We start from the raw sequence: 23,418 nt of genomic DNA on the forward strand, positions 1-23,418 counted from the left end.
TTTCTCCATATGTCTCTCTGTATCTCTGTCTTTGTCCCTACTTCTCTGTTGCTCACTGTCTCTCTCATTGTCTGTCTCCCATTTTGACCAATTATTCCTAGTTTTCCCCTCCATCCAATATCCTTCCTTAAGTGAGGCACTTAGGACTGAACTCAATATTCCAGCTATGGTGTGACTAGGGCAGAGAATAATGAAACTATAACTTCCCTTATTCTGAATAATAACCTCTTTTTATATAGCTTGAGATGAGGTCAACTTTTTTAGCTTCCATGTTTCACCATTGACTCATTGGACTTGAAGTCAACTAAAACACCTCTTTCACTCAAAACTATTGTCTATTTTTTTCTATTTTTGTTTATTTCTATGGTTCTTCATTTATTTTTCTAATTCAAATTAGGACTTTATTTCTATTAATTTAATCTTATCAGATTTGAAGTCCAACTTTGTCATCCAATACCTTAGCTATCCTTTCTAACTTCTTGTTATCTGCAGGTTAAATAAGTATTCCATTTATGTCTTCATCTAAATTGTTAATAAACATGCTATAGGATTTTTTGTAGCATCAAAAAACTAGAAACAGCACTGGTGCTCTTTGAAAGGGGAATGGCTGTATAAATTTTGGTATATCAATATAATTGTTATGATTGCACTATAATAAATCACAAATATGAGAAATTTAGAGAAATATGGGAAGAACTGTATGAATTAATACAAAGTAAGCAGAAACAGGAGAATGACATTCACAAAGGAGAACAACATTAAAAGGCAATTAAACTCTGATTAATTTCAATGACCAATTTTGATCACAGAGAACTGATAATAAAACTGATCATGATTCTTTCAACAGAGATGTGGAAGATGGCAGCTGTACACAGCCATTCCCCAATGATGCAGGTGAGAGTTGAATGGGGGTAGATTAGGCTGACTTGTATTTGGTGACTCAAAGCTGCCATGTGACACAAAAGTCAACCTTTCCAAAGCCATTATTCATCTGATGACGCTATATGGCTATGAATCATAGAACAACGTTGTTTCCAAAGAATCAAAATTATAAGTGCCCCAAAGGACAATGCACAAATTTTAGTGGGCTGCAGAATATTATGAATAATAACTGTACGTATGACATGAGGCAAAATGGATCATCAAGTATACGACTAGAAAAGGGCCAATCATGTAGTGAGGATAATAGATGACCTAATGTTTTATGGGTCAAAATTCCTGGAGGAAGGACTTTATCCTGTTATATAGATCCTCCATATGGAATGTATATGTCAATTATCTGTGCAAGGATATGAACAAAAACCACAGAAGGAGAAGGCCTGAAATAATTGTAATCTGCACTGATAGCAGGTGTGCACTCACATAGATGAAATCTAAGTATTAAATCAATCAATAAACATTTAAGCCCTTAAATGTTACGTGCTATATTAAATACTTAATAAAAATAATATCAATAACAGTTCAGAGTTTGGAGACTATTTTATATCAATTATGCATTCATTTGGTCATAAATGCATTTAATTAATTGTAATGTATAAATTAACATAGTAATAACTCCCACCAAGTTCCCATGAATGATTTCTGTTATTGGCTGAAAATCTTATGTGTCAATAATACTTATTATGGCATGACTTACAAATTATTTGTAAGGCTGGACATATTTTGATTGTTTAAAAGCTACCTAATCACTCAGAAATTTTAAAAAGTGAATTCGACACTTCAAAGACAATCAGAACTTATTCTCAGGGGCTAATGTCTTTTTGAACTTAGTGACTACTGACCCAATAGCCCATATTAGTCTAATATGACTGCATTAGTACCATTTCTATTCTAGATTTATTTGCATGAAAGGCTTTATAACATTTATTTCTTTATTTATTCTGAACCTATGATGTCAGTATTGTAGGGCGCTTGCTGGGAACAAATATTCTGTGATTTGGATTCTTAGAGAGTTGTCTGGGGCACTGAGAAGTTAAATGACTTTCCTAGGGTCATAGAGCCAGAATGTGAAAGAGGAGGGGCTGGAGCTCAGGTCTTCCTGACCCAAAGACCAGTACACTATCCAAGGCACCATTTTGCCATTTAGATTTTTTTGCTTCAGAAACAAAACAGCTCATCATAGCATATGTTCAGAAAGTCACAATGTCATCATTATGAGGGTGAAATTATATTCATTATATCACCATAATTACAAAAACAAACATTCTTAGACCACCATTATCCCAATCTCCTATAAAAAAGCAATTCTTGAAATGTAGAAGCTGAAACAAGTAGCACCTAAATTCTAACCTTTCTTTAATTTTTCTGACACAATTGAAACCTAGAGATCAAGAAAAGGTTCCAGAATATACACTATTTTAATTTGTTTTAAAAGGTCACTGATGAGTGGGAAAAGCCCATTTCCAGAATCTTTGTTTTCAGGATGAATTATTAACTGTTAAAAGCCTGAGCTTGTAATGAAGGTATTGACGTGAACAGAGTTGTGAGGGAAACCACAAAGTTTTTTTACTGACAAATGCACATTCATCTTGGGACAAATGCTGATGAAAATATGACTATCTATCCATTGGCAAGACATATCTATCTAGATTAGTTGAATGTAAGCTCCTTGTGGGCAAGAACTGCTTTATATTTGCATGTGTACCTCCAGTGACTAGTCCATAGCGAATGCCTGATAAATGCTTGAGGATCAATAAATCTAAAATGCTTCCCATAATTAAGTCACTAATTGCATTTACTCACTGAGATCGCACATCAGGAATAGCACTGAGGGGTAAGATAAGGGGCATCAAAATGAAAGATTTCAGTTTTATGATTTTTTCATATATTAAAATCCCTGCCCCAGTAGATTCAGGAAAGAGTTTCAGTATTATTTCTACCTACACTTTAAGTGCTGCTGTCATTATTTAAACTTTTACTTGTGGAGTATTTGAAGGCCAAAAAAGAACATGCCTGAATTTAATTTCTAGTGACAGCTAATACAGTGCATTAAAGGTGTAATACCACACATATGGTAGTTATATATAGATAAATAGTCACATTAAAAGGAGTTATAACATTCCTAAGACATCCTATGTCTCAAACATTTTTAAAAGCAAATCTGCAGCACAACTTATCTTAAATTATTTTAATTGGTTTTGAGAAGATTTCAGATTAAGCGACGAGGTTCTGACTTTTACTGATTATAACAGAGAAACAAAAGATTAACATTTTGTTAGAAGCTGCATGGCCTAATGGATAGAGAGCAAGACTGAAAGCCAGCAAGGTGTGGGTTCAAGTCCTGCCTCTGACATGTATGGGTTTTATCACCTTGGACTCTATAAGAGCCTTGGCAACTTTATGTGTATAAATTGGAGAGAAGTTGCCTGTCTTCTCTGAGGCAGCTAGGTGGCACAGCGGATAGAATGCTGAACCTGAGTAAAAAAACCTGAGTACAAATCCAGTCTCAGATATTTACTGGGCAAGTCACTTAATCTCTGTCTGCCACATATTGCTCAACTCTAAACAGGATAATAACACCTACCTCCCAGGGTCGTTAGAAGTATTAAATAAGATAATACTTATAAAGCACTATATAAGAGCTAGCAATAATAATGATGATGATGACTATGATGATGATGATGACCTGTATCAGGATAGGGAGTTTTCTATACCAAAGACGTCATAGGTCCAGTTTTTATCCCTGTCCTGTCATCATATCAGCTCCTAAGAAGATTATCTCACACCCAAAATTACCCATTATTTATGAATTTCATATTTGTATGAAATTTGTATAGACAAGCAGTTTGGCTTACCTTAAAACCAGGAAGACTTGTGTTTAAATCCTGATTCATCACTAGGATAGTAAGTCACTTAACCTTAGTGCTCTATACCAGGCCTCCAGGCCAAATCCAAACTGCTGACTACTTTTGTACCCAACTAAGACCTATTTTTACATTTTAAAATAAAGTTTTATTTTATTTAAGAATTTGTAACCCCAGTCCCCAAACCCATCGGTATGGGACTCTCTCCTTATTGGTGGATATGTTCTGTCTTATGTGAGGGGTGGGGCAGAGTCAGTGAGATCAGGAGAGCTGTGGCCTTTTTCAGTCTTCTTTGAGTCTTTCTGGGTGCTTCTGGACTTCAGCTTTGAGAAGGAAGAAGGAAGAGGCTAACCCCATTTCCGATTGCTGAAGAAAAGACTGGGAAGATGAGAGGAGCCAGCAGTTTCTACCATGTCCCTATCCCTAATTTGCTACCTTAGAGACTTCAGGGCGTTTCCCCTTAGGTGAGATCTAGAATTCTTTCTCTTGGTTGAGTTGAATTATCTTGCTCCCAATGGAAGAGCTCCTTCATTCTGCATTGTCTAGTATATAGTCTCCTATGTATACTTCCTTTGATTTCTGCTTTGTTATGATTTGGATCAATGTGTTTCTTTGTTATTCACTAGTTATGTTCATTCTGGAACTGGTATTTGGTGGGAAGAGAGTCAAACTTTGGATATAGAGTTGGGAGTCTTGCTTCTTTCCAATAATGAGAAAGAGCAGTCAGAGATTAGATTGAACCCGATCATATTCCCCAGACTAATAATATCTAAGGGAGAAGAGAGATATAATCCTATCCTGGTACCCTTCTACCTGAGGAAAGCAGAGTGGCCTTGGACCCTAACTTCCTATTCCATCTCCTGACAACAATTAAAGTCTCCCTTGGAGAAAAGTGATGGGGAAAAGAGGCTAGTGATGTCTATTCTTTCTCCTTTGGAGCTATCCAATGACCCCACAACCCACCCCACCTCCTTCTCCCCACCCCCACCCCCATGTTACATGTGGGAGAACAGCTCTTGAAACTTATGGGACTTGCCACATGTCCTCCTTCCTTACACTTGAGGGCTATATACACATGGACCCTTCTTCACATGTGAGCTGTCTCATGATATGTGGAGTAATGTGAGCCCTCTCTCATTACAAACATAAAAACCATTCTTACCTCCCCAGCTGTATGAAAACAGACTGGATTTGATCTTTGGGCAATAATTTGTGAACCCTTGCTCTATACATTTTTCTAAGATGGTAAGTTGGTAAAAAGGTGTTGACCTGCATTGGAAGGTGTCTTCTCACCAAGGAAAAGATATTTTCTCATTTGGGAGTTCCTCAAATCAATGAAATCACAGATCCAGTCTCTAGACCTATATTGTGTGTGTGTGTGTGTGTGTGTGTGTGTGTTGTTTCTCCTGACAGAATGTAAGCTCCTTGAGGGGAGGGGCTATTTAATTTTTTTTCTCTGAATCTCATGTAATATAGTACCTGGCATATGGTAGATGTTCGTTAAGTGCTTGTTAATTATTTAAATGCCATTAACTAACAGCTAAAGTTGTTTTCACACGTTATTCTTCTAATAAATAGAGCTAATGCAAAATGTCTTTTTGTTCTTCCTTCAACTGTTTTGACTTGTCCAAAAAGAAAGAGAAAAAATGAGTGATGAGGTCTGACTACGTAACAATGATTTTACTGTTGTGATTTTTTAAAGTATGAAAATAATCCAGTTACATTCTTTAGCTCGATTACTTACAAATAACTTATCTGTAAAATCAAGTAAATCTGTCGGTTGTGCAAGTTTATTTTTCCATGTGCTATCTAGAGATAAGCAGGCCTGTAATATTAGATTTCCACTGACATAATTGTGCATGAATTCTGATCTGATGTGGTATTACATGGTGCAAAAGGTGACACGTTTTCTCTAATACAGCCCATTAGAAAGGCAAAGAAATTGCCAAAGTATGAAATCTGAGGACCCTGATTCAAGAAGTGAGGGACTCGGAGGTCAGCTGAATGGAAAAGTAACTTGTTCAACTACCCCAGGCACTAAACGCTGTGACAAGCAAACCTAATATCCACTGTAGTGACTCAGTTAGACAATCAATAAAAACATTACATTATCAGACAGCTACAGCTGTATGTTAGTTTATCATATTGCCTTTTCTGTCCCCCAAATGTTCAAGCTTGCATTTAGTAGTGATCACAGAAATGATAAAGATACCATCTCTATTCTCCAAATACAGCCAATTAAAATACATTGCTTATATACAATTACCAAGAAACTGTGTTTTTCTGTATAACACTGCCAGTTGCAATTTCAAAGTCTAAAGTCCAATAAAATGCTGCTTCTCTGCAGTAAAGCAGGAGTGAATGAAAGGAAATCTAGAAAGGACCCCTTTTCCAGGCCACAGTTCCTAAACTGTTATTTTTTAGAAATGTTAATGGTCTTCTGAATTTCAATTTGTCAGCCTGAACACTAGGAAAAAGCAGAACTGAACTGTTTGCCATTTCAAGTTTACTTTTTTAAAGTGATAAAAATATGATTTAAGCTAGGGCCTTTAATGCTATAGAACAATAAATACAAATGCAACCAAAACAGAAATGTTCTAAAAGCTTTTGCATTCTGCTTACCCGAGGGTTCCAATCACACCGTTTGGCCTTTCTTTGCTGACAGCCAGCAAAAGAAGGCTTCTATTTAAGGTGCAGGTGACCTTAAGAGGCACAATATAGACATCTTTATTTGATTAACATATATGTGAACCAGGGGTGCAACATGTTAATTGAAAGTCCAGGATTTGGAAGTGGAAGGCAATTGCCAAAGGTTGCTGAAATTCTAAGGGGGTTTTCTCCAAAAGAGGGTTCAGCTGAAGACAAGAAATGGAACTACTTCAACTCCACAATTTAAGCTTGGGAAGGATGCTGTTGGGAAGCTCTCGTTGATTGGCCAGTGATAGGTCCCAGTCCAAGCCTCACTTAGTCATTGTTTGGGCTCTGAGGGCTCAGAGTGAGTGTAAATAGCAATATTTCTGGTTTGGCCAGAAACCCTGAGAGTCTTCCCCTACCAGATTAATTTTGTTTTTTAACTAGATAAAAGAGGCCATTCTTTGCCTCATTTCTTATCTAGCCTTAATCACTGAATGGGCTATGTCTCAGTCAAAGCGAGACCTGGGAAAGACCTTAACATAAAAAGGCTGAGGTCCCCCACTGCATTTGGGGCCATCTCCAGTCATCCTGATCTATATCTTGCCACTGGATTGAGATGGCTCTGGAGGAGAAAGTGAGGCTGGTGACTTTGCACAGCCCTGCCTCACAAATCCAATTCACTTTCAAGTCATGGCATCACCTCCCTGACGTCTTAGTCCTCGGACAAACAAGGAATGAACAAATGAGAAAATATGAGTCAGCTCCTTGGAGCTGTCTTCCTCCTACAAGATGTCCTTCTCTGCCTGATAATTACTTTCCTTTCCTCTGTTTCTTAGGAGAAAGGAAAGAAGGAAGGAAGGAAGGGAGGGAGGGAGGAACAGAGGGACAGAGGGAAGGAAAGAGGAGTTGAAGATGGTAAGGAAGAAGGCAAAGAAGGTGGGGAGGAGTGGAGGAAGGAGGGAAGGAAGGAAGAAAGAAGAGAAGGAAGGAAAGAAGAAAGAAGAGAAGGAAGAAAGGAAAGAAGGAAGAGGAGAAGAAAGAAAAAGGAGGGAGGGTGCAAAGGGAGGAAAAAAATGAAGGGGGGAAGAAAAGAGGGAATGAGGGAAGGAGGAAAGGAAGAAAGGGAAGAAGGAAGGAGAGAGAGAAGGAAGGGAAGAGAGAAGGAGGGAAGGAAGGAGGAAAGGAAGGAAGGAAAGAAAGAAGGAAGTAGACAGGGAGGAAAGAATGTAAGAAAGGAAGGAGAGAAGAAAAGAAGGATGAGGCTGGGAAGGGAGGAAAGAGGGAGGGAAAGAAAGAGGAAAGTAAGGAAGAAAGAAGAGAAGGAAGGAGGGAAGAAAGGAATAGAGGATGGAGGGAGGGAAGAAAGGAAAGGAAGGAGGGAAGGAAAGAAGGAAGAGAGGAAAGGATGGAAGAAAGAAGGGAAGGAGGGAGGGAACTAAGGAAGGAAATAAGCATTTATAAACACCTACTATGTGCCAGGCATTGTGCTAAGCACTTAACAATGAATATATCATTTGATCCTTACAACAACACTGGGAGGTAGGTGCTGTTATTATCCCTACTTTATAGCTGAGGAATCTGAGGCAGACAGGTTAAATGACTTGCCCAGGGTCACATAGCTAGGAAGTGTCTAAGGCCAGATCTGAAGTAAAGTCTTCCTGACTCCAATCCACTGCATTACTGATTTGCTCCTAGTTTCTTTATCTTCTTTCATTATCTGTCTTAGGTACCACATCCTAACTGAAGTCTTTCCCTCTCCTCCTAGAGTTGTTAGTCCTCAAATCCTCCTCAAATTCCCTTGTTTAGCTACCTATGTGTTGTTTTCTCAAACTCCTCTCTCACCCTCTACCCCCATAATACAAGTCAGCTCTTTGAGAATAAGGATTATTTATCTTTTTTTCTTTCTATTCCCAATGCTTTGCATAGGAGCCTGGCACATACAAGGTATTTAAAAATGTTTGCTGAGTTGAATTAAATACATATTCTCTTATGAAGCCCCCTTTGAAATTTTTAAAAAATGTAATTTGTCTCAGAATTCATTTTACAGTCATTGTAGGAGTGCATTATGGTGGAGCAACGGATAGAGTGCTGGAACTGGAGTAAGGAAGACCTGAATTCAAATCCAACTTCAGATACGTACTAGCTGTATGACCCTGGGTAAGTCATTTAACTTCTGCTTGCCTCAGTTTCCTCATCTGTAAAATAGGGATAATAACAGCACCTACCTCTCAAAGTCATTGTGAAGGTCAAATGGTAAATTGCTTTCCAAACCTTAAAGCACTACATACATGCTAGCTACCACCATCATCATCATCATCATCATCATCCTTGTTAATGTTAAAGAAATTCAGGACCATAGAAAGATAGATCCTTACCACCCTAATGCTTTCAATGACTGTGTGATCTTGGGTCAGCAACTTCATTTTTCTGGATCTCATTTTACACAGGATTTCTCATGCTTAAAGGGAGAGCATCTGACTTAAGATTATCTCTAAGGTTGGTTTTTTAACAAATATCTCTGATTCCTTTTTCATCTCCTCAATTATCTTCACATCCCTTTACTTCTTTAAGGACATGCATCCTCAGCCTGCTTCTTCTATTCTAGTCTCAGCTCCATGTTACCGAGCACTGTGCCTTCTCATCCTCATATACTGAAGACTTGTGCTCTCAAATTCAAGGCCCTGCTTTCATCCACCCCAAAGTGTGTCACTCTATTTAGCAGAAGAAAAGGATATACTGCCCCTAGAGATTTTCAGGAGAAAACTAATGCCAGCTTCCTTAGCGGCTCAAATTATTACAGTGTCCCTATTGTAGGGGCTAATCAATCTTAGATAATGGGAACCTGTTATGACCCAGGATAGTACTGAATATCAAGACATGTATTTTTCCCTTTCTAGAGAGAAATCCGGAGGCATTAAAAGGTAGGGACAAAAAAATCCCTTTTTAATATCAAGACTCATATTTCACATTAAATAACAAAGATGGGTCTATGTAAATCATATTATGACACTTTTTAAGAGGCCAAAACATTATTCTCCTCATGACCCCCAATATTGTTTATAGAGAGCTAAGGCAGAATGGAACCAATTCCATGCAAGTCAACCAAGAAACTTAAATTTGTAAATTGAAAGACCTCCCTAATATGAGGTGTTCCAGATTTAATTAAATAATAGCAATTTGGAAAAATATTTTACCACATAAACTTAGCAGAGCAGTTAACATGTAAATACGCTCCCAAAGTAAAAAAAAAAATTAAAGGTACTTCATGTTGCCCAAGTGTGAAGGAGAAATTACTGGTAAAATATGAAGCAGAATATTAGTTCACTAGTTCAAGCAACAGCAATACTTGCAGATACAATATCTTAGATTATACACATTTGACTTACATATATTTCAAGATTTCCCAATTACTTTAGAAAGCATGTCAAATTTTTTGTAGCTATTTACACAATTTGGAGCTTGACTAATCTGGTTAATTTATATAGATTTAGAAGACCTATGAAATACTTTCAAGAGGCAAAAAGGTACAAATGAGAACATTGACTATTATACTGCTTTGCTGAAATGCTGCTATATATGCCAGTAATATTAGCAGTTTGCTCCTAATTTAATTTTTAAAAAAATCGGATTGTGGTTAAACCAATGTGTCAATGTATTCTTAACCAATTTTGATTAAAGAATTTTGTCAATATGAGAAACAAACAAAAAAAAAGACCTCCCTTCAGCAAAGAGTTAAGGTTAAGTCAGTTTAGGGAGATTGTATTGTTAATGTAACTTCTGTTTATATTTTCTCTGAAGTTCAGGGTGCTGACTTTTCCCCTGAACTAAGTGAATAATAGATATGTTTAATTAAAGTAAGATTGTTGACCCCTTTAAAGTTACTTTCCTTTAGAAAAGCAGATCAAAGAATTTGTGCTAGCAGCCCTCCTGTGTGCTGGTGTTATTGGTCTTACACACAGCAGATGCAAGTAACACTGTTGTTACAGAGGCCCAATCTAGCATTCTGGTAACTTTGGAAGGTACAATGTTCTGCTAGCATGGTAGCAAAAGGTGGAGTCATCAGTGAAAAATAAAGGTAATTGGGACCTTTAAAAATACTCCTCCCTACTATCAAATGCCAGAGGATTGAGTGGGTACTGTTGCTGGATCCCTCATTTGCTTAGATTATGCTTATGATTTCTTTTTCTTGTGGATTTTGAATTTGAATTTTGAAATTCAATTCTTACTCCTTGATGTCTTGACCTGTATATGAATTGGATTTAAGTGAGGCAGATCACACAAAACTGTCAACCTCACTCTCTCTTCCAGAGTCACCAAAGTCCAGTGGCAAGACAAAAGTCAAGATGACTGAAAATGACCAGGGATGCAGTGGATGACCTTGGAACTTTTGATGTCTGACCAAGCTCTAAGTGCTCCACAATGCCTGTTTCAGCCACCTTCATGGCCAGCAGAATAAGTTGTTCTCATCTGCCTTTCTTTGAAGGAGAAGAGGGAGGAGTCTTAATGCTGCTGGTAGAAATACATGGACAACCATAGTCACCTAATTTTTTTTTTCCATAACGGATCACAGTATCATGGACTTAGAGGCAGAAGGATCCTTAGGGATAATAGTGCTATAGTTCCTGGATTCAAGTTCCAACAAATATACCACCTTCTACAGGAAGCCTTCCTCAACCCCTCTAGTACCTTCCCTCTGTGAATTCTTATTTATCCTGCATATAGTGTTGTTTACACGTGATCTCCCCCATTAGACTGTAAGCTCCTTGAGGGAAGAGATCATTTTTTGCTTCTTTTTTGCATCCCCAATGCTGAGCACAGTGCCTGGCACATGGTAAGCAATTGATAAATGCTTACTGAATGATTGATTTACAGATCTCAACAGAGCACATTTATGCTGTTCCATCTTGGATGGAACTAGCCTGAGATCCAAATCCTTTTAGATATAGCTTAGGTTTTTTTAAATTTTATTTTAAAGAATTTCCTTTCTTTATCCTTTCCATACCTTCTCTCCTCTAATCCTTCATCTCTTTTACTCCAGTGAGACTGTTTTATTTAACATAACTGGAAAATGCTACTTTGTCAGATTAAAATCTTTCCTATCACATATTTTAATTATCTCTTTCCATGCACTCATGGTCTACTTGAGATGCACAGACGTATGCATCTAGGGCATGTTAGATACACCATTATGAACATGTTTGGGGATTGAGAATTTAATCAGTGAACACAGACTTCAAGAATTAAAGCATAAGAAAGACCTGTATATATTTACTATGTATACACACACAGGTTTTTTTAGGCAACTCAGATACATTCCATGACAATATCTACTTATCTTGAAGCATAGCAACCTTGACATAGTGGCCAAAGAAACAGTAGAGGCACCATGAACATAAAAACCAGAGCACTTTAATATCATTTCTCAACAAACATGGTTAAAATACCATGTCTTTGAATGGATGCTTTTTTTCCTAAGGAGAGCCTGCATTCTATCTTTGGTTTCCTGAAATCACAGCTGGATCTTATTACAGGCCAAGTAAGAAGCTCCATGGAAAGCATGCCTAAACCTTTAAAGCTACAAAAAGAAAATTGATCTTCATTAATTAGATGTATAGATTATATAGATTGACCACTGTGTTATTATATAACACTGTGAAAAATGCCATTTTATGGTTTGTTGCTAGCTTTGCTCTAGGTAATTTAGCTAAGCCTTATTTGCTAACATATTTCACTAACCACAGAGGCAAGGTTAGGAGCCAGGTCAAAAATCACATCAAACTGTGAATCTGTGATTGGTGGAGGACACTGTACATTCAGAGGATGGTCTAGAACATGCAGCATTGAGAACACAGCCGTTATCTCTTTGTAACATTTAATACACAACAAATGTCATCTACGACAGAGCTTAATAGAGTAGTACTGCATAACACTGATAAGTGAAAATATTAACAACTGCATGGTTCATTATTGAATAATCAATCCTAATGGCTTAATAACAGTAAACCCGAGACCTGTCATTTTAAGCCCTGACTTTTGCCTTTATGGAGACCTCAGAGCTAGATCCACCGAGAAGAGACTCCATGTCAGGTTTGAGTAAATACAAAAAAAAGCAACAAAAGATGCACGTCATGATGAGCCTGAGGATGTAGATCCTCACCTGAATAGCGATCAGCGGCTTTAATGAAAAGCAGGTTTAAAGAGAAATGTTAAAATAAGGCAATCTAGGAGAAGATCTGAGGGTGTAGGCTAACACCAGAGAAGGCTAAGCTTCACCAATCTTGACCAAAGCCTTCTGAGGTACCAAAGTCAGTGTTGATTGCAAGGATGTGACAATGTTATTATTTTAGCTAATTAAAGTCTTTAATCTGCTTGACTCCCTTATAGACTTAACTGCGTGGTTTGTAGAGGGACAGTGAGGAAAAGCGCTCCAAGTCTTTTTCCAAAGAAACTACTTCAACTTATGACCATGGCGACCTTGTCAAGTAGCCAGTGACTTGCACTTTCATTGTGAGTAAGTGACTAATATCTATGCTGCTTCTAAAGAAAGACACTTTTCATAATCGCCCAACAATCTGCTAAGTAAAAACATATGGATGGGCTTAGGCAAAGCCTGCCAGGGGTCTTTGCTGAATGGAAAACAGGTGCTCTAGTTTCGTGCCATGTAATACCCCATTTACCCCCAAGTCCAAAGGTTACAGGACTAATAGCTGCCTTGTGGTAATCAAGGAAAGCTAAGACACTAGCCATGGTGAAACATCTGGGACATATTTTACATACTTGCAACATATGCTTCAGGTTCAATTAAAGTGAGGCTTTGGCACATTTATTAATCTTTTTTACTTTTATCCTATAAGAGAACCCACTGACCTGACCTTCCTATTATACCATATGAGAAAACAGGAATAATGAGAACTGGAGGTCAGTACCTGCTGGTATGGCAAAGACACATTTGTTTTCACACACACACACACACACACACACACAAAATTCCATTACGCCTGGCTTCACACTCAAACTTTAGACTGAAGAACCAATCAATGTTTTAAAGTAGGAAATTGCCCTGCCACCACTGGAACACACTAACATCTAAACTGTGCAGCGTTTAGTGGTGCATAATCTGGCCAAGAGACGGAAGCTGGTAAATGGGAACTTGAAGGATCCTTTCCATATTTCCATTTTTTAAATAATAAAAACCCCCATAGTTTAAAAAGTCCATGCAAAAGATTTTATCTCCTATTATTCAAGCACTTATAAATCTATTGTAAATGATCAGCTTTGCCATTTTCCTTTTGTGCAGGATATGATTTTTATGCCACAAATTGCATTATAAGAGCTTAAAAAAAACCTTTCATATTACTGAAAAAAGGGCTGGGATTTATGAAAATCAAATGGCATTCATTTCATATGGAAAATACACTCTTCTTCCGCCCCCTATAAAAATATAGTTGAATTTACACAGTAATTTAAGCAGTCCTTTTCAAACAACTTTAGTAAGTAGATCAGAAAGTGTATCAGAATCAAGGGTCTGACTTTGAGGCTAGATTAGGATGAGGATGAACACTAGATTAGGATGGACACAGCTCCAGGGATTTGCTGTGTTTTTCCTAACCTGGTAGGTTTTTGCTTTAGAACTACATTTCGGTGAGCTGGTTCAAAAGAAACTCCTTGGCTCTCCGCTCTCTCTTCCTGTCTCTTTCCCTTTTTCTCTCCCTCTCCCTGTATGCCCCCTTTCTCTTATTCTCCCATTCCCTAATCTGCCTCTTCTATCTCTAACCCTTTATTCTATACTCCCCCCACCCCTGCTGCATTCCCCCGCCCCCCAAAAAAGGAAGGGAGATTTTTAGGAGCCTGGGAATCAAGGAGGTGCCAAGGAAATAGAATGATTTCAAGCAGAAGCATTAAAGCAGCAAACGACACTATGGGCCCACAGTTATTAAAATTTCTGGGAATACACATGCTGCTTGGATGGATCCCTTACAGTAGCTTTAATAATAAAGCTGCTACAAGCAAGGGAAAATGGCCATAAATGGATGGCAGCTTAGTGTTTATCAGAAGAGAAATGATGATTCAGAGCTAGCATGTTGAGTTAAAATACAAGCTCTCTACAGCTACACGGCTGACCTTCGCAATAAATCATATCTTTTATTGCCAGAAGTGTATGCTCACATTATTTAACATTAAAAACTAGCACATATGTGTTTTTGCAGAAGGAGGTTTTGTTAGTTCAGTGTTTGATGATACTAAAATGATGTAGCTAATGACTAAATAATGTACAGAAGGATTTCACAGAACAGCTCTCTCAATTTTAAAATGTTTGAACCAGCAAAAGAAAGAACCACTGTTGGAATGCGTGTGTGTGTGTGTGTGTGTGTGTGTGTGTGTGTGTGTGTGTGTGTGTGTTCCATATTCTTTAAAACATTGGATGTTAGCTAGCTGGGAAAAAAAATCATTCAGGGGATTAGCTAATCACTGAGAATTTTTTTGACATTTCTAATGCTTGCTGCCAGCACACAAATTCTTACACTGGTATATAACTGTACATCTCTACTAGAAACAAAGGTCAAAGGCATAAATTAAGATATACTGTTTTTCTCCTCTCTTCAAAAAATTTCATTGCTTTACTACAACAGAAGTCAGACGAATACTGGTGAAGGTCAAAATTTGGTTTTCTATGCAGAGCAATTTATTTTTTTTTAAATCAGTCATTTTCTCTCTTTCTTGTTTTCTACTTTTTTTTGGTCTGGAAATACCCTGAGGCAAGCCAAAGGTTGATCCACAGCCCTTTTCTCTATAGCAGAACCATCCCATCAACACCAGCCATGGAAGCAGCAGTACAAGGTCATTGTAATTTCCTGCCCCACCCCGGTTTTTCCTTCTCCCAGGGGGAACGACCAATCCAAACTGTCCCATCACTTGGTTCAATGAGATGTAGAAACTAGCTGTTATTTACTGTGGCCAAAATCCTATATGGGGACCAGCCACCCAGGAAAAGAAATATATAGAGGTAAGGAAGAGCAGGCGTTGGGGCCTACGGGGCCACAGTACCTATTCCAAAGCAAGTGGACACCGGCAAGAGTTGTGATTATTTAAATGCCTTACAGAGTGCCACTCATATATGGGCCATTCTTTTAACCAAGCAATTCATTGAAAATTACAGATGACAGGATCCCATCTTCAACTGATGTTTGGCTGCTATTTCTATTTCTTTTTTTTCTCCCTAAAGTATAGTCCTATTTGTAATACTCAAGACAGGACAAATTTTTGTCCTTCAAAAACAGTTGTCACTGCTGTTATCTTCAGAAGAGCTATCAAGTTCCAGACAAGCTGAATTATTTTTGTTCCTGGCAGAAAAATATTTGACCCAGCTCTGGACAAAAAAGAAGAGGATTTATAGTCCTCTATCCTTCCGGCAACATCCAGTGGCATTGTTAGGATGATAAACAGCACTGTCCAATTTTCTGGACTAAAACACTTCAACTCCTTTTTTAACTGTCTGTAAAAACAGTGTCATGTCTAAATTCTCCCATCCCCAGGTACCTGAGCGCTGGGGAAGATAATTACCTTGTCATCTTTGTCATCCTCTTCTTCCTCGTCCTCTAGCATGTCCTCCACTACCTGCAGACAGAAACAGACGTCGTTGTCATGATTTTCAAGAAGAGAATTTTGTTCTGTCAATTGGGAGCTTTTTAGGGATGAAAACTTTATTAACGTTTGAAACATGCTGAGAAATAAAATATTCGATCTAGAGATTGAAATTTGGATGAGGCTCTGTCTTTAATTGATCCACACCATCTAAAAGTACTAGAAAAACGATTAAATACACACACACACGCTTGTTTGTTTGTGTGTGTGTGTGTGTGTGTGTGTGTGTGTGTGTGTGTGTGTGTATTGACATGAAGCAGCCTATGACAAGGCTGATATACAGGGTGTCCCGAAAGTTGTAATGCAGATTATTTACATATACATACACACTATATATACACAAATATACAAATGTATGATGTGTATATACGTATATATATATACATACACACCCACATGTAAACTTTTGGGACAATGTACATACATATATACGTTTATATACCTATAAACATATGTATATGTATGTATATAATCTACATCTATACCACCTATGTTTATATTCTGTTTGGGTAAATGTTAGACTCAGAATCTTTTTTTCCAGCTCTATTGTTAATTATATTGTTCAAGCTCTTTAGATTCAGGGCAAACTTACTAAACATTCGAATGACTATGCTAGGCCTACATTTCTTATTCATCAAAAATGTTGGTTTAAGGGAAAGAGTATTGGGCCAGGAGATAGGAAACCTGGCCACTGATGCTGTTCTTTGCAGGGTGTATGACTTGCCATGTCTCTTTAATTCTATGAGACTAAGACTCCTCATCTGTAAAATGATGCTGGGTCAGATAATCTCCTGGTTCCAAAATCAGGTGGCAATAGGAAGACCTGGGCTCAAATTCAGCTTCAGACACTTATTAACTGTATGATCCTGAGCAAGTCACTTAACCTCTCTCTGCCTAAATTTCCTCACCAATGGGGCCAACAGTACTTACCTCTCAGGGTTGTTGTGAGAATCAAATGAGATAATAATTGTAAAGCACTTAGCACCTGGCACAGAGTAGGCATTATATGAATGTTGGCTATCATTACTGTCACTGTAATCTCCTATGCCACGATCCCCTGCACTAGGAGAAAAATTAAGCTAGTCTCCTTCGGGGCATTGTTTGAAAACATCAAACTCATACAGGTTGTTGTCTGGAGTCCACATTCAGCCTACAACAGTTGATTCTTGATTGTCTATGCACGTGGATCATGGATCATGCACTTTGTGGTTATCTGAGACAAGTTTTTAACTCCAGGCTGGTTTCTTCTTGCCACTTAGCACATTTGGAGACTTCTTTCTCTTGTCGATTGGTGAGTGGTATGAGGATATAAATTAATTTAAAAAGTTATGAAGGCAAATTTTCTGAATAAAGATAATTTGATTTATTTTGAAATCAACTTTAATGATTTTTTGAAGATTTTCTCTTTGGGAATTAGTCATATCATCCCCCCCCCTTACACATTGCTGCCCATTATCAAGAGTTGACAATACTTCATTCAGGTACTAGGTGATGCAGTGGATAGACTGAGGGGTCTGGAGTCAGGAAGGCCTGAGTTCAAATCTTGCCTCAGAGAATTACTAGTCGTGGGACTCTGAGCAAGTCACTTAACTCTGTCTGCCTCAGTTTCTTAATTTGTAAAATAAGATGAATAGTATCATCTGTCTCCTAGATTTATTGTGAGGATTAAGTGAGATATTTATAACGTGTTTTGTAAATCTTAATTTTGTAAATCTTTGTAAATCTTAAGATGCTACATAAATACCAGCTATTATTATTATTAATTATTATCATCACCTCATGGTTCTGTTCATATACCCATACACATGCTTACATAGACTGACGACCTCGGAAGTACGTGGATCAAAAAGAAATGGCTCCTTACATATACAATCCAACCACTTAATACACAATCCTTAATTTTGTGAGTATATATCTATCTTTTTATTTGTGATTTCATCTATGTAGGTGAGGAAAATCTCTCTACCAGTGCAATGAGTTGCCTAGATCCCTGAGAGATTAAATCATTTGTCCAGATCATGCAGCCAGCGTGTCAGAGGTACAACCTGAACCCCGGGTTGTCCTGACTTGGAGATCAGCTTTATATCCACTAAGAACACTGCTTCTTCTTCTGTGACAAATTATTAAACAGGATGTGGTTACGGAGTATCTTTACATCTTCCTCCAAAAGATTCCTGCCACCTTTAAAACATATAAGTACACTTGACATTGTTTGCTTCATATGAGCATGGTTGCCATGGAGATATGCAATTTCTAGTAATGGTCAAGAGAGCAAGATAGCAAACTTAATAGTTGTTAGTACAGTTATTTGAATTAGGAGTTGCATAAAATGCTAGATAATGCATTTTTATAACATACACAAATCCCATACACTAAAAGCAGTGAGCTTTTGACTCTCCTATAAATATAACAATGCATAAAGATATTTTAAAATATACTTCAATGCCTTGGAATGTATTGTAGGGAACATATGAGCTTCAAAATTGCTTCTAAAACAAATCCATTAAAATATATTTTTTAAAAAGGTGGGTGTGTCTTAGATCATCTTTAAAGTCTCTTCCAACTCTAAGGTTCCATTGTTATAGGTTACAGGTTCTAGGCTTGAACTTCAACTGACCTACATACAATATGACTAACTATTTTGAGGCATAGTTGTACTACCAGACTTTGTTCTTGACCAGAGATGTGCTGAAGTTAGCTCTGGTTGGTTCACAAGAGCGAGTGAGCACTTATACATTGGAAATTGGATATTACAAATCAGGGCTTGATTTATCCTTTTGTTGAGTGTTTAGACTTTAAAAAATGATGGAGAAAATATTATTAGTGCAGATTAAACTTAAAAGTATGTCATGCATATAAAAATGTTCAATATTTACCAGCACACTGCTATAATCTTAGTGAGTTTGCAGTATTATTAGTGGCTCCTAGACTCCCTAACACTTAGCTATCCCATAAAAACAACTAAGGCAGATCTAGTCCAAACACTCATACAGAGATAAAGCTTATAATGCTTCTCAAATTTTTCTTTCCTAAAAGGAAGGGAGGTATCATCTCCTCCCAGCTCCTTCAGATCTTCCTTTTTACCATTTCTAAATCATTCCTGGATCTCTCCCAGTCTATCTATGCTCCAGGCTCAGTTCCACCTGAGACTTGGGAGTAAGGACAACTTGAGTTTAAATCTTCTTACTGGCCATGACTGGGCAAGACAATGTAGTTAACTTGTCTGAGCCTCAATTTCATCATCTGTATAAAAAGTACTAATAACATCTATTTCACAGAGTTACTGTGAGAATCAAATGAGAGAATATATGTAAAACTCTCTGAATAGCCAGGCAGTGCAGTGGATAGAGCGCAGGGTCTGGAGTCAGGAAGACTCATCTTCCTGGGTTCAAATCTGGCCTCTGACATGTACTAGCTATATGACCCTGGGCAAGTCACTTAACCCAATTTCCTCATCTGTAAGATGAGTTGGAGGAGGAAATGACAAACCATTCCAGTATCTTTGCCAAGAAAACCCCAAGTGGGGTCATGAAGAGTTGGACAGGACTGATACAAATGAACAACAAAAAGGTAAAACTCTTTACAAACTTTAAAGCACAGTATCAATGTGAGCTATTAAATTGCAATGATATCACACAAATCCTCGGTCAGATGTTTTACACAAAGATTTAAACCATTTTTTGCAAGACATATTTCCAAGCTACACAAACATAGACCACACTTGCATCATTCATGAGATCTAAGAGCTAGAGGGGACAAGGAGCAGAGAGTTCATCTAGCCCAGCCCTCTTAGTTTTATAGATAAGGAAGCTCAAGCTTCTGTTAGGGGATAGAGATTTACAGGAAAGAAATACTAGTATTCTAGAGTCATTACAGATATACCAAAAGCTATATCCAATGCCTACTGGGAAAGAGGAATGTTCCCTGGAATGTTAGGGAAGGGAGTGTTGCTTTACGAGCAACCCCCGTGTTCAGTTTTCTTTTGCAGATAGTATAAATCACAAGGTGGTACTATGAGTTTGGAGGAAATTGATCCAGTTAGAAAATTCTACCATTCAGAGAGTGAGGAGAACTGCATTGATCGTTTGTAGTCCATTTATATGTTTTCTGGATTTGCTTATGGTCTCTTGACATTTCTTTGTGTTTTTTGCCTTTTCCATATAGTGAAATGAAGGCTGTCCTATACCTGATACCATTGTTACCTTCAGTTCTTAGATAGGAGCTGTGAAAACTTACCCAGGAAATACATTGAAAGATTTCCTCAAATAAATTCAGTGTGGAGGTATTGATATTTTAGATAAATCCTCTATATAAGTGTAGTCCAGATAAGCCCAGAGATGAGTGACTCTGAGTCACAGGTTATAAAGAAGGAGGCACCTTTCAACACTCCCTCTAACTACATTATCTATGATTCCGTCTCTTCATTCAATAGGCATCTGTGGGTCACCTACTCTGTGAAAGGTGATACGCTAGGTGCTGAGATATAACCTGGAGTTGCTAACCCATACACATGGCTCCCTGTGGACTGCGTATTGACTTAGTTTTAAAATGCAATATTATCTATGCTTTTTAGTATTTTTATTTCCTTTGTTAAATATTTCCCAATTACATTTTAATTTGGTTCAAGCCCACTAGGGAGGGGTGTGGGCCACATGCTGCCCGGAGGCCACATGTTTGATAACTTTGCTGTGAGATACACACACACACAAGCACACGCACACGTGCAGCTTCTTCTAGTAGAAATTTAATAAGAAAGCAACATGTCAAAGCCAAGATAACCTTTCACAGTAGCTTTTGATCTTCTGGAATTTGCAAATAGATATAAACATATATGTGAAAAATAATACTAACCATTTGTAATGGGTGGGTACACTAGATGCCTCCCAAACCAGGCTAGACTAAGGGTAAAAAAGTCTGAAAAAGTCTGAAAAGAAAGTACAGTGCTCCATGCCAAGATCAGCAGCATATATGAATTAAACTCTTATGATTCTCCAAGGTGTAGTTCCTTCTCTTCCACCACTCCCTTGGAAAATAAAATACACTGTGCAGACCTTGGCATATATAATACCTTCATTTCCCCTTAAAACCAGTAAATATCTCATCTAAAACACTGACTGTGAGAAAAATCAAAACAAAAGATCAGATACACCAAGCAGGGCAAAATGGACACTATACCATTTACTAATGTGATAAACGAAGGGGCCATATTAATAAACTATTAATAAAAGTATAACATTAAATGAATGTACATCCACTTATTTAGCCTGTCGTTAAAAAAAAACCCATTGGTAAAGTTCATATCAATCACCTAACAGGACCAAAATGACTCAACCAGGGAGATCTAAACCTATTACAAAGTAGAGATAAAGTAAGGCAAATCTTCAAGAGGCTTTCAAATGTTTGTCGGGAAATCTAAAACACAATCACTGAACCACTATCTTAAGAGTTTGTCATCTCTGCTTGTGCCAATTTAATTTTCAAAATGCCAAAACATTATTAGTCCGTAAAAGCAACAAGCAGCCTACCTCACACTTTCTGCAAACCAGCTGTGAGCCTGATGTGCAAGAATTGCACAAAGAAAGCCTAGAGAATGGGCCTCTTCATTTGCAAAACTCAAACTGTTCCCACACTGCACAAACGTGTAATTGGATACGCACAATTGCTCCACAAATGGGCAGCCAGAACCACCCAACACAACAATTTATTTTTAAATTTGGCAGAAAAGTGTTGTCTCAGGGAGACTGGCTTTGTGTAGAGTTTCAGCTCTCCAAAGAGTTTTTAATGCCAAGTTATAAGCCCCTAAAAATAGGGATTTTTAATGCAGATGACACCCTGCTGATACTTTTACAATAGCCTCACAATGGATATTACCATCCCATTTGATCTGTATGCCCAAGGGGCACAAAGGTGCTTTACAAATCCCAAATGGAGGTATAAATATTCTCCCGGGGAGTCACTCTAGCACAGGTAAAGTTTGGAGTGCCTCGAAAAGAAGACTCAGTTTGAGTTTTATAATTAACCACAATCTTAATATCCACCCCACCCCTTTCTGAGCAAAGCATTCAGATTTCTAAAAGGCACAAGGGCTGTTGGCCCAAAATTCAGTAATCTAGAGACTTAAGGATGGAAACATGGTTATTAGGGCTGAATCTCTAGGCTTCTCTGGTATCCTGAAACAAGTGACTCAGAGGCTAAGAGTTTTCCTTTACTTCCTTTGTACTCCAAAACCTGAGCTAAGCCAAAAACTAGGTGACTATAGAATTGACAAGCTGAGCTCTTCCAAACAGACCACAGAATAACCACCACATTTAATGATTGTATAAAACTGTGACCTTGTCCTGAGAATTCAAATAGCATATGCCGTTTACAAGTAGAGAACTTGAATTAAATAGTTTTCTAAGAAAAACAAGGATTGTCATTCTCAGATTCCAGGCTTTACCTCTTTAAACAACCCTGAAGTAATTACTACATACCTAGTTTGGTTTTTAGGAATAGATAAAAAACTGACCAAACCTTTGCCAGCAACGATACTACAAAAATGTGGCATTTCTTTGAAGGAGGAATGCTATTTCCCAATAACAATGGAATGAAAAAAGGAATGATACAGTGTGTTAAATAAGGTGGTGTGTGTGTGCGTGCATACACACACACACACACACACACACACACAAGTTTTCAGGGGGAAAAAAATCTTAGAACCTCTTTCGAATTTTCTCTCCAAATTATGCTTCCCGAAACCTTGCTTGAAATCAAGTAGCATTAATCAAACAAAGGAAGGGCACCAGGGAAATCAGAAAGATCTAATGCAAGCAGTTAAAAGTGACATGACCTTCTGTAATGTCACTTGTCACAGACTTATATGCCACACAGTGGAAGAAGGTCTTGAAAGAAACTGATTCTTGGTACTATTCCTTGAATGTAATACTAATACAGATGACATTTTAAAAAACACACGTAGAAGTCCTCAACTGTGGTATGGCAGCTATATTATGGCCAAATGGTAGACAGAGAACATTTAAAATTAAAGCAAAATATTTCTTCTTTTGTTCTCAACATCTGTACAAAAATAGTTTCTTGTCAAGAAAATGTGCATAGCAGAACTTCTGACAACAGATGAAAAGGTTCCTTAAAATTAAATCAGTTTGCATCCAGAAATATAGTCTGTGACCTGTACTGGAGCATCCCTTGTTAGCAGTCATTTTCATGGTATGCCAGGTTAGCCAATGCCTCCTATTTTTCAAAGGAATAAAACTTAATTTTAATGGAAAGCCTGAGAAATGAAGTTGACAACTCAAATAAAAAATTTGACAATTTCTTCAGTAGCGCTCCATGAGAAAAA

The 23,418-nt window shown here is 37.7% G+C and overlaps 1 protein-coding gene across 1 annotated transcript in view; it reads right to left on the minus strand.

Moving 5' to 3' along the window:
- The window catches only part of MCTP1 (multiple C2 and transmembrane domain containing 1), a 716,792-nt gene that overhangs the window by 86,960 nt on the left and 606,414 nt on the right, over positions 1-23,418 (minus strand). The window contains exon 20 of the mRNA XM_036740827.1: positions 15,999-16,052. Coding sequence (XP_036596722.1) covers positions 15,999-16,052 — 54 coding nt within the window. The remainder of the gene's footprint in view (positions 1-15,998; positions 16,053-23,418) is intronic.

This window comes from Trichosurus vulpecula, chromosome 1, assembly GCF_011100635.1.
Source record: "Trichosurus vulpecula isolate mTriVul1 chromosome 1, mTriVul1.pri, whole genome shotgun sequence".
NCBI classification, from domain to species: domain Eukaryota; kingdom Metazoa; phylum Chordata; class Mammalia; order Diprotodontia; family Phalangeridae; genus Trichosurus; species Trichosurus vulpecula.